This window comes from Cydia splendana, chromosome 13 (genome assembly GCF_910591565.1).
Source record: "Cydia splendana chromosome 13, ilCydSple1.2, whole genome shotgun sequence".
Lineage (NCBI taxonomy): Eukaryota > Metazoa > Arthropoda > Insecta > Lepidoptera > Tortricidae > Cydia > Cydia splendana.
This window is the reverse complement of record NC_085972.1, coordinates 13208286-13221278: the sequence shown is the minus strand read 5'-3', so window position 1 is coordinate 13221278 and position 12993 is coordinate 13208286. Positions and strand designations below refer to the sequence as shown.

General features: G+C 37.9%; 2 protein-coding genes across 3 annotated transcripts; one reads left to right on the top strand and one right to left on the bottom strand.

Moving 5' to 3' along the window:
• The first annotated feature begins 1211 nt into the window (after positions 1-1211).
• LOC134796115 (high mobility group protein 20A) lies at positions 1212-10112 on the top strand. Of its 2 annotated transcripts, none has more exons than XM_063768077.1 (7): positions 1212-1531; positions 1708-1867; positions 2147-2289; positions 2505-2617; positions 8641-8766; positions 9277-9436; positions 9932-10112. In XM_063768077.1, the coding sequence occupies exons 1-7, from the start codon at positions 1309-1311 to the stop codon at positions 10069-10071; spliced, it is 1065 nt and encodes a 354-aa protein (XP_063624147.1). In that variant the 5' UTR covers positions 1212-1308; the 3' UTR covers positions 10072-10112. The 2 variants fall into 2 exon arrangements, with proteins under 2 accessions (XP_063624147.1, XP_063624146.1); XM_063768076.1 differs by having other exon boundaries at positions 2502-2617.
• Positions 10113-11523: 1411 nt separating this feature from the next.
• Positions 11524-12903, bottom strand: LOC134796118 (histone RNA hairpin-binding protein). The gene is made up of 5 exons (XM_063768080.1): positions 12717-12903; positions 12534-12646; positions 12285-12402; positions 12080-12199; positions 11524-11830 (listed from the first exon to the last, which is right to left on the bottom strand). Exons 2-5 carry the CDS (start codon positions 12589-12591, stop codon positions 11614-11616), a joined length of 513 nt encoding a protein of 170 aa, XP_063624150.1. The 5' UTR covers positions 12592-12646; positions 12717-12903; the 3' UTR covers positions 11524-11613.
• Between the last annotated feature and the right edge of the window lie 90 nt (positions 12904-12993).

Below are 12993 nucleotides of genomic sequence, written 5' to 3'. Positions count from 1 at the left end.
CGCCTGGCTCGCGTGGAGGAGCGGTTTTTTGGGCACGAGTCAAAGGGGCTCGCGCGGGACGCGCGCTTGCGTTCACACTCGCGTTCGACTTGTCATTCGATTATAAACCTTATGCCGTGCCGTTAGTGTTTAAAATATATTAGCTCGACGAGCTTACGCTCCATGAGACGAGCCTCGAGCCGAGCCACGAGGCGAGAGTGTAATCATTAGCTCGACGGGCTCATGCGCTCAAGGCCACTCGAGGCGAGCCACGAGACGCGCCGCGAGCCGAGAGTCTAAACCGGCTATCAAAGACAAATCTTGCAAACCTCGATCTCTTTTTCTGTACGGACGAGTGACAAGTGTCACAACACGCACACTAACATTTTCGTTGAAGTATGTTATTGTATTCTGAGAGATGAGTAGTCGGATTTGTCGCTCGACCGATCCGCAATTTGTACTGAGCGAGCAAAATCGATAAATCTAACAATTACATGAGACTAAAATATAATAATTGTGTTTGACTGTAATTAAACGTATGATATGTAAAAAAAATATTACATGTTAAATGTAACACTTTCTTTTTGTAAATTTGATGTCCCAGACCTCTTTTTATAACAAAAAACCGAGCAAACAGGCATTTTTGTGCAGCAGTGTTCACGCGCGCGTCTGGACTCGGTCTAGTGAAAAATCCAAGTGCAACTAGTTTTATTACCCGCGCTAGATTAGATTGACGCGCTAATCTTGTACCTCGGCAGAGGGGAAATAGTGCGAATGCCGCCTCCCTTCCGTGTTGCTCGAAGCCTGAGGGGCTACCGCGAAAACCGAAATTCGCAAATTGCGGGGATCTTACTCTTTTACTCCAATGAAGGCGTAATTAGAGTGACAGAGAAAAATGCCCGCAATTGACGATTTTCGGTATTGGCGGTAGCCCTACTGCATGATATACACATAATCTGCGCAAGTGCCTCAACACGCGCAAGCTACTTGAACCGTGTGCAACTAAAACTTTTACAGCTTAGAGCAAATTATGGAGATAGGTGTGAAAGAGACGCAAAAAGCACCTTCCTCGATTACAAACAACAAAGTGAATTGTGATTTTCTCGACGCTTGTTTTTGGACGTTATCTTTTTGTCGTCTTTACTGTTGCCTCGAATAATACGAATGTAATCGATTAAAATATAAAAAAAAAGAAATGTCAATCAATGTCATTAGTCAATTCGTAGATATATAATTGTGCTTGTATGCAATTGTTTATCGATTTTGGCAATATTAGCGGTATATTACACTATTCTAGTATCAAAAATATTAATCTAAAAAAATATAAGAATGGATGATCCATCAAAAACTCCGCAACAACCATCTTCAGAAAATGCAAATGAGGAAGTTATGTCCTCGAGTACAGAGCTGGAGAATAATGTGCCACCCTCAAGTAATGGTGTCGCTGCTTCTGATGCTTCAAAGGATCCTCAAAAACCATCACCGAAGAAGCCCAAAAAACGGAAGCCTAAAGTCCCCCGGGACGTAACTGCACCACGCCAGCCACTAACAGGCAAGAAAGTTTTCTTAATAGTTTGCAAACTATTTGTTAGATGAAATTAATAATGAAATTTTATATAAATCGACTTCCTACCCCACCTATCTCTGATCACTCAACGCGTCTATACTTCATTATTTAGAACATGAGTTGTATTATTATTTTCACTATTTTACTTGCTTGTTATCTAGGATATGTACGATATTTGAATGAGCGTCGCGACCAACTACGCGCCGAGCACCCTGAGCTTGGGTTTGCGGAGTTGACGCGCCAGCTCGCCAGCGAGTGGAGCAAGTTGCCAGCGGAGGAAAAACAACAATATTTGGATGCGGCTGATCAAGACAAAGAAAAGTAACTAATTTATTTGGGCACTCCTAATGAAACTCTTAGCTGTTTGCATACAGATTGTGAATTATCCTTTAGTCATATTGTGTTAATTATTACATTGTGATCACTTATTATCCTTTCTTCTACAGAATTTTATTGGAGTAATCAAAACCAAGTTGAAAATATGGCTTAGGGCCACTTGTAGCTGCTCATTTTAATTTGTATATATATAAGAGCAGTTTCAGCTACATTTAAATTTTTATGCTTGTTTTTACATTATGAAAATTTGCCGTTTTTACAAAGGTACAATAAGGAGTGGGATGAATACAAGAAAACTGATGCTTACAAGGAATTTAGAAGACAACAAATGGAGCAAAAGCATTCTGTTGGAGCGGCTAAGAAGATGAAGCACAATCACAACCAAGCCAGTGAGGGTGTCAGTACTGGTAAGTATAAAAGCATAAGAGGGCACAGATAAATTAGTGGGTACCTTTAGTCTGAAAATTACACTCAAGAAATACTGTTCTGAAAAGTTGGCACACACTATTTACTAATGAATGACTTGTCTGCTATCTATCTCATGAAATAATAATTATGACAATTTAATTTGTATTAATTAAACATGCATCACTGAGATTCTTTGCCTTATTTTTTGCAGCAGCACCTCAAACTAACACTGAACCAAGCACTGTAACAGCAAATGGACCCAGTGCACCTGCAGTACCACGGCAACAAACACCTCCTAGGCCCAGACCCTGCATTACTCCAGCGTCTGTAAGTAATTAATGTTGGAAATCGTATATATATCGTACGTGTAATATACCCTTTACATCTGTCTATTATTATACAGGCAACACCTACTCTATGTTCTGTGTTGCCACTCTACACCTATCCGGCCGGTCTTGTCTTTTGTTCCCCCTCAGCTAGAGATGTAACGACTCTGCATTAGTTAATTTATTTTTACACTTTTATCATTTTAATATGTGAATGTAAATCCTATTTCATCGACCTGTGACGTGGACAAAATGTAGTTTGGTTTATGGCAAATTAAAACTACGATTTTGTTGAGCATATGAAGCTTTTTATTTTTGACGACATCCTTCGCCGCAGTTCTACGCAAAGTCCTGCGCCTTCATCCTGCTCATCAGGTTAAGTTGCCCAGTGGTGAATGCCGCGAGGATACTGGCAATTAGAAACCAAAGAAAGGTATGATTGTATCGGAGTGAAAATTTTGAGGTTAGAAATATCCTTTCACGTTTCACGTCGTCTCTGTGCTCAACTAATACCAGTCACAATTCACAATGATGTTGGATGGAACACAAATGATCACAGGGGTGTGATCTCTCCCTGTAAAATGCCTACACAATGATGCAACATGGAACCATGGAAACAGTCTGCTTCACTGACGAGGTGTCGGTGAAACATACGCGTGCCCTAGTACTGCAAGGACCAGGAAGGAGTAGCAGCGTGTTCTGGACGACAAGAAGAGGAGGCCATCACATTCAAGAATGAATATACTAGCAAATGGTATTAAATTACTTAGTTATAATACATGTAGGGCCCTTTTATCTTCTAATGTCATCTTTAGAAATGTTTTCCATGTATTTGTTGTCTCTATCATTTTTCTGTATGTAGGACTTATTTACTTTGGGAGTTGTTCCTATTACACTGTTGTTTTCCAAAAGGATCTTTATAAAAACTATGATTCTCTGAAAGTCACTGGCAACCAAATATTTAATGCTTATAAGGAGAATGGTTTGTATGTGGTACAAGTGCAGTGCGTCTTTGAGGAGGAGCATTCCAAGCCATTGCACAGGCAAAGGACAGTGAATGCTCATACTGTGCTGACTGTGTCAAAGGACACTTTGCTAAAATGTCGATACCACTTGTCAGGATCAGGTATGTGGGTTTGTGGTGACGGGAAAAAGTGCATGTGTTTTAATTTCCAGAAAGACACCATGAATGTTAGCGATGCGCCAATATCTGTTGGCAGTAGGCTCGCTACTCAACCCAAGATATATCCTGATGTGAATGGACTTATGCAAGCCAGTTTTTGGGGCGTAACTTGCATCTTGTTGGCCTTCACAAACCTTTGTACCCGAAGAATATGGGAATTGAAGCAATATTTTAAGGTGAGTTCTCTTTTGTTTGCTTTTATATATATTATTGAGAAACACTTTGTTTTGCCAGGACAGATTTTTCATAGTAGGCTCGATTTTACATGCAATAAACTTGCCATTTATTTTAAAGAGCTTAGTATCACACACCTAACCACATTGGCTTACTGTCCAAAGCAAACTAACATTATTAATTTTAATAAAGCCAACTCTATGCTGCTTTTATCCGGCCTGTGTGTTTGTTACTGGGGAGTGGTATCTCCTTCCAGCACACTGTCAGGCGGAGTGCTTGAATGCTAGTGGACTGAGTCCGTTAGTGATGTCAGCCACTTATGCTATTTCAGTTTTGCAGCTTATAGATTGTCCAAAGACTTGTGGACTGAGTCGTTCATCGATGTTAGCCACTCGTGCTGTTTGGGATTTACGGCTTATGTGTTGACCAAATGCTTGTGGACTGAGTTGTTTATCAATGTTAGCCACTTATGCTATTTTGGCCTTACGGCTTATGGGTTGACCAAATGCTTGTGGACTGAGTCGTTTATTGATGTTAGCCACTTATGCTATTTTGGCTTTATGGCCTATGGATTACCCAAATGCTTGAGGACAGAGTCTTTTATTCATGTCAGCCATTTATGTCATTTAGAATTTACTGCTTATGGGATACTCGAAAGCTTTATGACTGAGTCTTTTAAAGTTGCTACTCACTTGAGCATTTTCGATAGTATTACCTATGCATATGTTTCTATTCAATGGCTTGACATTAGAGCAAAGTTTTTTCTTTTAGTTGGTTATGGTGATATTTTTCTAAGATATAGCTTATTTGATCCGCCTTATCCTCATATAGTTTTGCAATCATTTCTAGTCATTTTTATTGAGGATAATTCAATTGAAAAACTTGACAGTGGTAAAATTAAATGCAGAGCCAATTTCAATTTCGATAATTATTATTTTTATAACAAAGACAATTTTAATATTCAAATGCCTAATGATCCTCTGGGTGCCGTGTATTCTCTGCCGGAGTCTGCATTAAGCGACAAAGGTGATGAAACTGGTGATCTGATGGATGCCATATCTTCTCTGCCGGAGTCTGCATCAAGCTCCAAGGTGATGAAGCTTTTGAGCCTAAAGGTATTGTATCTTTTCTGCCAGAGTCTGTATCAAGCGACAAAGGTGATGAAGTTGGTAATCTGATGGGCTCCGTAACTTCTCTGCTGGACTCAAAAAGTGAGCTGACGCTGCCGGCTGTTTCCGACACGTCTTGTTCACTTCCCGTAAGTAACATGCAATTTTAATATGTGAGCATCAAAAATAATGATTGTCTTAACCGACAAAGCTGATAAAGTAGGTAGTTGTGCCATGTCTTCTATGCTAATTTGCACTAAACGAACCGACGCTGCCGGCTGTATGCGACACGTCTTGTGCACGTCGCTACCTATGTAAGACACGAGGTAATATGCCTGACCATTTCAATCAGAAACTATAATGGCTGTTCGTGAATTGCAAGGTGAGTGCGATTCTTTACCTAAAAATGGATTCTGGTAGACATGCCTGTAGATCAACACATCAGGCAAGCCTTCACAAATTTAAATAAGGTTGGTTGCCCGTGGCTACAGTACTTTACGCCTCACGGACACTTTTGCACCTTATACATTTAAGGCATAAGATATATTCCTTTTTATTGTTTTACCAGTGTAACATCTGCAATTCTTTATTTATGTCAAAATAATTACAGGCCATCTGTTAGTAAAAACAGTGAGAAATCATAATTTGTATGGCCTTAGGCAAACAAATCACATTGTGTAATATATAATCTATTTTTTTTTGAGGATATTATTGTGTCACTTCACTCAACATGTGAGCCATGCATTTATATCATGAATAATGCTAATATTGCCTATATGTAGAATGTTGTAATTTGTCATGTATTTTATTTAATTTTAAATTTTATCAAATGTTTACAACTTTTACAATTTTAATTTTAATATTTTAACCAACATATGGGCTAATTTGATATTTGTCATGCATGGATTTTATAGATTGGAACATTCACAACTTATCAATCTTAATAAGTAGGTACATAAAGTGGTTGCTAGACTTATTTTGGTAATTACAGGCAATCAAAGAAGTGTGTTCTATACATGTGTTTATTTTTCATTATTGTCTGTACTTGGCCAAATATTTTTAAAATGTAACCAAATATTATGTATTTAAACACATACAATGAGTCATTGGCGCATTGCAAAGCGTGTGCAACGTTACTTAATAAATACTATAAATAGTGACATTTGTTTCACAAAGTTTTAATAATGCATATGCTTTTGCAGTATGGGCTAATGATTTGTTTACAAGTCCTATACCGGCTTTATCCTTAATTTAGGCTGTTATGTAAGCTGTAACTGGGAGGCCAGAAAAGCGTTGTACTATATGTCACTTTCTAATTGTGAGTCTTGGTACATAGCCCTTTGGAGATTATTGTAGGAGCATTTGCTTTGTTTGAATTTTTTTTGAAATTATCAACAAAACGTTATGTTGTTATTTGTGATAGCCAAGGAGCTTAGAAGTTTTCTTTTTAAATACTCCCATAAAAGCAATGAACATATACCTAAGTTATGTTAAGACCTAAATGCCTAATTCAACTAGAGGGCTTGTTAACTAATAATATTGTGTTTGAAGATGTTTTTTTTATGTACTTACTGCTAAGCTATTTAAATGTATACAGGGGTTGATTAAGATATCTATAGTTTTGTTAAAAAAAAAAAAATGTAATGCCTGTCATAGCCTGTTTTTCTGTATGTCTATGTTGCAGCATGTAATTTATTATAAGCATGCTTTATGTAGAGCCATATTTAGATTTTTCTTGGCATGTAAAGTGTAAGGAGGAGTGTTGGAAATCGTATATATATCGTACGTGTAATATACCCTTTACATCTGTCTATTATTATACAGGCAACACCTACTCTATGTTCTGTGTTGCCACTCTACACCTATCCGGCCGGTCTTGTCTTTTGTTCCCCCTCAGCTAGAGATGTAACGACTCTGCATTAGTTAATTTATTTTTACACTTTTATCATTTTAATATGTGAATGTAAATCCTATTTCATCGACCTGTGACGTGGACAAAATGTAGTTTGGTTTATGGCAAATTAAAACTACGATTTTGTTGAGCATATGAAGCTTTTTATTTTTGACGACATCCTTCGCCGCAGTTCTACGCAAAGTCCTGCGCCTTCATCCTGCTCATCAATTAACACTTTCATCTCTAAATACAAGCACTCTGAAAGATGTGTCCCAAGCACATGACATAGCTCTATAAACTTTGTACAGCGATTTTTCTCTTTAAATATGTAATAACACTAATAACTGTAAAATTATGGTTTTATACTTTATCCTAGGTCTACTTAACACTTCTGAATCTTAATTTTGCATTGAATATAACTTCAGGTGACAAAGAAAAGTCACTAATTACTAAAAAAAAAAAAAACAAAAATCAATCTTTATTTAGCACTAATATGGTTCACTATGGCTATGAACTTGTGGTGGTAAGTGAGTTTTGCTTGTCACCTGACGATAATACCTATTACTTAGTAAGAACAGTCTGACAACCTTTTAAAATCCATTCCATTACTCAGTACCTATTTAACTACATCAAGCTATTACAGTTCTAATCATCATCAGTGATGATTTTAGTCTCCCACTTGTCCTATTATTATTATTGGGAGCCTATAATGTCCCACTGCTGGGCAAAGGCCTCCCCCCACTTTTTCCAGTCTTCTTGATCCTGTGCACTCTCTGGCCGTTCCCTTAAAAAGGATTCTAACTCGTCTCGCCATCGCCGACGTGGTCTGCCAAATCCTCGTTTTGAGTTGGGCTGCCACTCTGTGGCGATCTTGGCCCACAGCTCACTCTGCATTCAGCAGACATGACCAGCCCAGTCCCACTTTAGCTTGGCCGCTTTCCGAGCTACGTCGACTATTTTTGTTCTGGAGCGCAGCGTGGTGTTCTGGATACGATCCATTAATTTCACACCTAATATGCTGCGCTCCATAGCTCACTGGCAAACCCCTAGTTTGGACCTCTGACACGCCGTCAAAGACCAAGTTTGTGCACCGTAGGTGAGAATTGGAAGTATGCACATGTCCATGAGTCTCCGCTTAAGTGACAGGGGGAGATCGCCTTTCATCAGATATTTCATGGACCAATAGCTCCTCCAGGCGTTTTCAGTCCGTCTTTCGACTTCCTTCTCTTGTCGCGCCTGGAAGGAAACTAGTTAGCCCAAGTAAATGTACTCCTGGACATATGCAACCGATTCTCCGTTTATCTCAATCCTACGTGCTGCTATTTGTCATTAGCTTGGTCTTCGACATGTTCATCCGAAGTCCAACAACCTCGAGGCTTGCATTGCTGAGATCTTGAAGCATTGATCGTAGCTCGGAAGCAGTCGAGGAGAATAGAACGATGTCGTCGGCAAATCGAAGATTAGTTAGTCTTCTATTTCCGACGACGAGGCCCCTATCATCCCAACTCGGGACGAGCTTCCGGAAGACTTGTTCTAGTGTTCTGGTAAACAGTTTCGGCAACAACGGATCTCCTTGTTTGACTCCTTTTTTTGAATATTGAAGGACGGCTGTACTATTTCGGTAAATGGCGACTTGTCCTAATTTGTTATTTATTTATTTGTAGGGCGAAGACTTTGGTGGTGGGGACACAGACATTCCCATATTCACTGACCAGTTCCTGCAGCACAACAAACTGAGGGAGTCAGAGCTCAGGCAGCTAAGGAAGGCTAACTCTGATTATGAGCAGCAGGTAGATCATAATTTGAGAAGTGTTTTCTTGTGCCAAATGTAAAATTTAAAAATATAGGTATAGTCGCACCAAACAAAGTCTGCAGCGGATTTGATAGCCCACGCAGTGTAAGTGTTATGTATACGTCATAATTTCATAGAAGTTTGACGTTTAAAATGACACTTTTACTGCGTGGGCTATCAAAATCGCTGCAGACTTTTTACGGTCTGACTATATGCCTGTTGAAAAATATTGATAGTCATCAGTAGTAGTTTGTGAATTATTCAAATACAAAATTGTCTGCAAACACTAACTAACAATACTTACACATCATGTAATGTTTAATTAGGATTTCAAAATTTTAAAATAAATTTACTCATAGATAATTATCACTGTTGTGGGCATTTTTTATTATTGAATTGCAGGAAGAACTTGTATGTAACATTGGGTCAAACACTATACAGAAAAAATACCATTACTGCTGAACAAAAGGATTTAAAAATATTTGTGTTTACTTGTTATAATTTTTAGAATGCCATCCTACAACGACACGCGGAGGAGGTGAGCGCAGCGACGGCCCGGCTGCGCGCAGAGACGGCCGCGGCCGCCGAGCGCACCGCCGCGCTGCTCACGCACCGGCGCGCGCTTGTCGCTGCCCTGGTGCACGCGCTGCAAGCCGTCGCCATACCAGGTAACTATTCATAGCTCAACGCCATCCTACAAAAACCCGCGGAGATGAGCGCAGCGATGGCCCGGTCGCCATACTAGGGAACTTGTCACAGTTGTTTAGAACGCCATCCTACAAAGACCGCGGAGGAGGTGAGCTCAACGACGGCTCGCAACGCGCAGAGATCACCGAAGCCGTTACTTGCAACTCTTGCAAGGTAGCTTGTTACATATATTTATTTGAAAAAAAAAATCTAGATGTCCATCTACTTCAGTTTAAACATTATGTGTATGTGGTAGTAGTAAAACTTCGATGTTTGGGAGAATAAACATCGGTAATACGTTCCTGTAACGGCATGAGCTGGCATGTCAGATTATATAGCGTGGCTCAAACCACCAACCACTGCTAGAGAAAAAAAAAAGATTTCTAATTTTGATGTTCCTAATCGCTCTAGGGTATATTTTGTAGAAACAAGTATTATTTACCTGTTGGCACTCAGTTTTTACACATTGTTTTCAGGTGGCCCAACAGGTGCAACCGAAAGTAACATTGAGGAGTACATGGACAAGCTACACACCCTGGCCAGGGAGACCAAAAACCATGCGACCATAAAGCAAGCCAGAGACATTCTTAATAAAGTGGAACTACCCATAAATTAGTACCTACATTATCAGTATTTAATTAAAACGAAATTAATTGCATAATTTGTTTTATTAGAACATATTTTAACATAAGTTTATACCACTAGTAATATGTGAATACTTCAAGTAGTTAGGGCAGCATGACCCAAATATGACAATATTAAAATCATCATTTAGTAGCATAACTAATAACACGGTCATTATTCAAGTGGTTCATCCACTTTGTTACCATGTGCCCATGGTAAAGTTTTTTTTCATTATGCAAAGAAGCAAATGGTCGTTTACTCCTCATGCTTAAATGGAAATATTCCAAAATCGAACTATGCATGAGAAACAAACAAGTTTTGCTTCCAAGAAAACACAATTTTCTACACATTGAAAATATGACAAGCATTTTTTTTTAATCAACAGGGTTTACATTTTTTTATCAAATAACTAATTCTTATGAAACATACATATCAGTCATGTCAAATACATATAGCTTACTATTATGGTAAACAGCATTATAGCCATTGTAGGCACTTATAATGATTGATATATGTTACTGTATTCAGAGCTACAGAGCTGAAAATCTGTCAAACATTGGTAGAATAAACTAATGTCCAACCAAAGTTTTGGTTTCGGCCGAAAATCCGAACCCTCACGTTTCGGCAATAAATCTGGTTCTGGTCGGACTTTAGAAAAATCTATATTTTGGTATTAGAGCCAATAACCAAGTAATGTGCCCTACCCCCACATCTTCCTTCGGTCATCAAAATTTTCATTTTTCTGTGCAACATTCGCAAGATATGAAGTTGTCTAAATGCACCTAATTGTTACAAAAAATATGTTAATAACATTGAATAACTTAAATAATAAAAGAGACAAACAATTAGAGCCCATTTTTTAAAATATATTTAGTTAACCTATTCACGAAATAGGTTAATCCAAATAGTTTACTAATATTTATGTAAAATTAAAAAATACTTTGTATCCTACCATGGTAAAATGCTCTGTCATTGTTTTCCCCTTTCAAAAAGTAATAGTAATGTTCTGTTCACTCTTGCTTGCTTTTGTAAGAGGTGTACAATTAATTTAAGGAAACAGTACCTGCCAACAATAAAGTCCTGCTTATCATGTAATATAAGCAGAACAATATTGTGTGCATAAACAGGTCACAGCACAGTGTTTTATATTTGTCTTAGCATAAACACCTTGAGATAGTCCAAACATAACTAAGTTATGAATAGCTATAGCATGAAACAATGATATGACATCACAATAATGGCTTTGAGACATGTAGGTGCATTTTTAATCTTGAAGGTGCAACCAGATCTGACAAAATGCTACTAGTGCAAAATTCGCAAACTGCCTTATGTACCATATGCTGTGTGCAGTGCAAGAGCCAGATCTGGATGCACCTGAATTTGGTGTATTCCCATTAGTCCCCACCCCATATGACCACTGTCATACAGGGACAAATGGGAATACACCTTGAATTCAACAGCATTCTTGCAGAAGTTGTATGGTGTTTTAAGAACTCCTATGCCTAATTAATCTAATTATGTACAACTAAAATATCTATTGCTCATCATTATCACCCTCTTCCTCTTCTTCATCAGAATAAGTAGCGGAACCGGCCACAGAGCCAGAGTTAGACCCAGTGTTTGACTTGGCTCCATCAGTATCATACTCATGTAACTTCAACCTCCATATCTTGATCAATTGGTCCCATGACCTGCGGCTGTATTTTGAATATTTATCAGGGGTCTTTGGGTCATCCTTAGTGCGCTTGTCTCTGAAATAATATGTAAAATTAGATTTTATTCCTAGGTACCCAAGACTATATAAATGAATGTGAAAAAGTACACTTGAAAAAGTTATCAAATTTCCTTAATTGGTTAGGCAAAACTATGCAAAATCCTTTGTGAGTAAACTATCAGTTTCTTGAACATGCATTTGGCAATTTAAAAAAAAACAAATATTAACTTTACCTACAACTTTACTTTTTATAAGAAAACTGAAGGAGCAAGATAGTAGAACTTACAAAGGTACTTGCTGCAAATAGTTATGGTAGCCAGTTGTGTTTTTTCCATAGTCAATTTGTTTCTGTCTTCTTTGCAACATTAATGGGTCAGTCTCTAGTTCAACAGGCTTCTTTGGTTTACTGAAATAATGATATACAAGTTTTAGCAACATTTACATGTATTGTACATAGACAACATAAGCAGCTTTCAAATGGAAGTACTTGCCTTGCTCGTGTTTCAACGCTTGATTTCTCATTGGGTTTTGCCCTTTTCCTACTGCGTGAATTTTCTCTGCTGCTGTCCGACTGTGACAATATTCTTTCTTTCGTTGCTTTGCGTTTGTCTGATTATAAATGATAAAAATAACTGTATTAAATAACAACAGTGACACTAATAATAAATTAAATTGTCTAGATTTAAGCTCTGTACTGTGTATCAGTAAATAATTAAATAAATAAAGGACATGTAGCTTACCATTGAGGGTTTCTCTTAAATCTTTAGTCCAAGTATTATCTATTGCAGAGTTACTCATTTTTGAGTAATGATTTTTGTTAAGGGAAGATCGGTATTAGGTTTAAACAAATTCACTGCAAACAAAAGTATTGTTAAAAAAAATAACAAGGCAAGACTCATTTACTACTGATTTTACTTTGTTACCTGTGATATTTAAGAGATAGCACAGTGAGTATAGTACAATAATAGATTGAAAAGTAGATTAAAGATAGTTAATCTTGTATTAACTGCATATTTATTTACAAATCAAAAGAATAAAATAGTAATGAAAACGATAAGATTTTCTTGACTTGACACTGACAATCGAGAAAACGCGCGCACTCCCACAAGCACGCTTCGCTTGCCGGCATTCGTACAGATAAATAACCACTCACACATACCGGAAACTGGGAACCATTCATTCATTTACGCTATTTGAGGT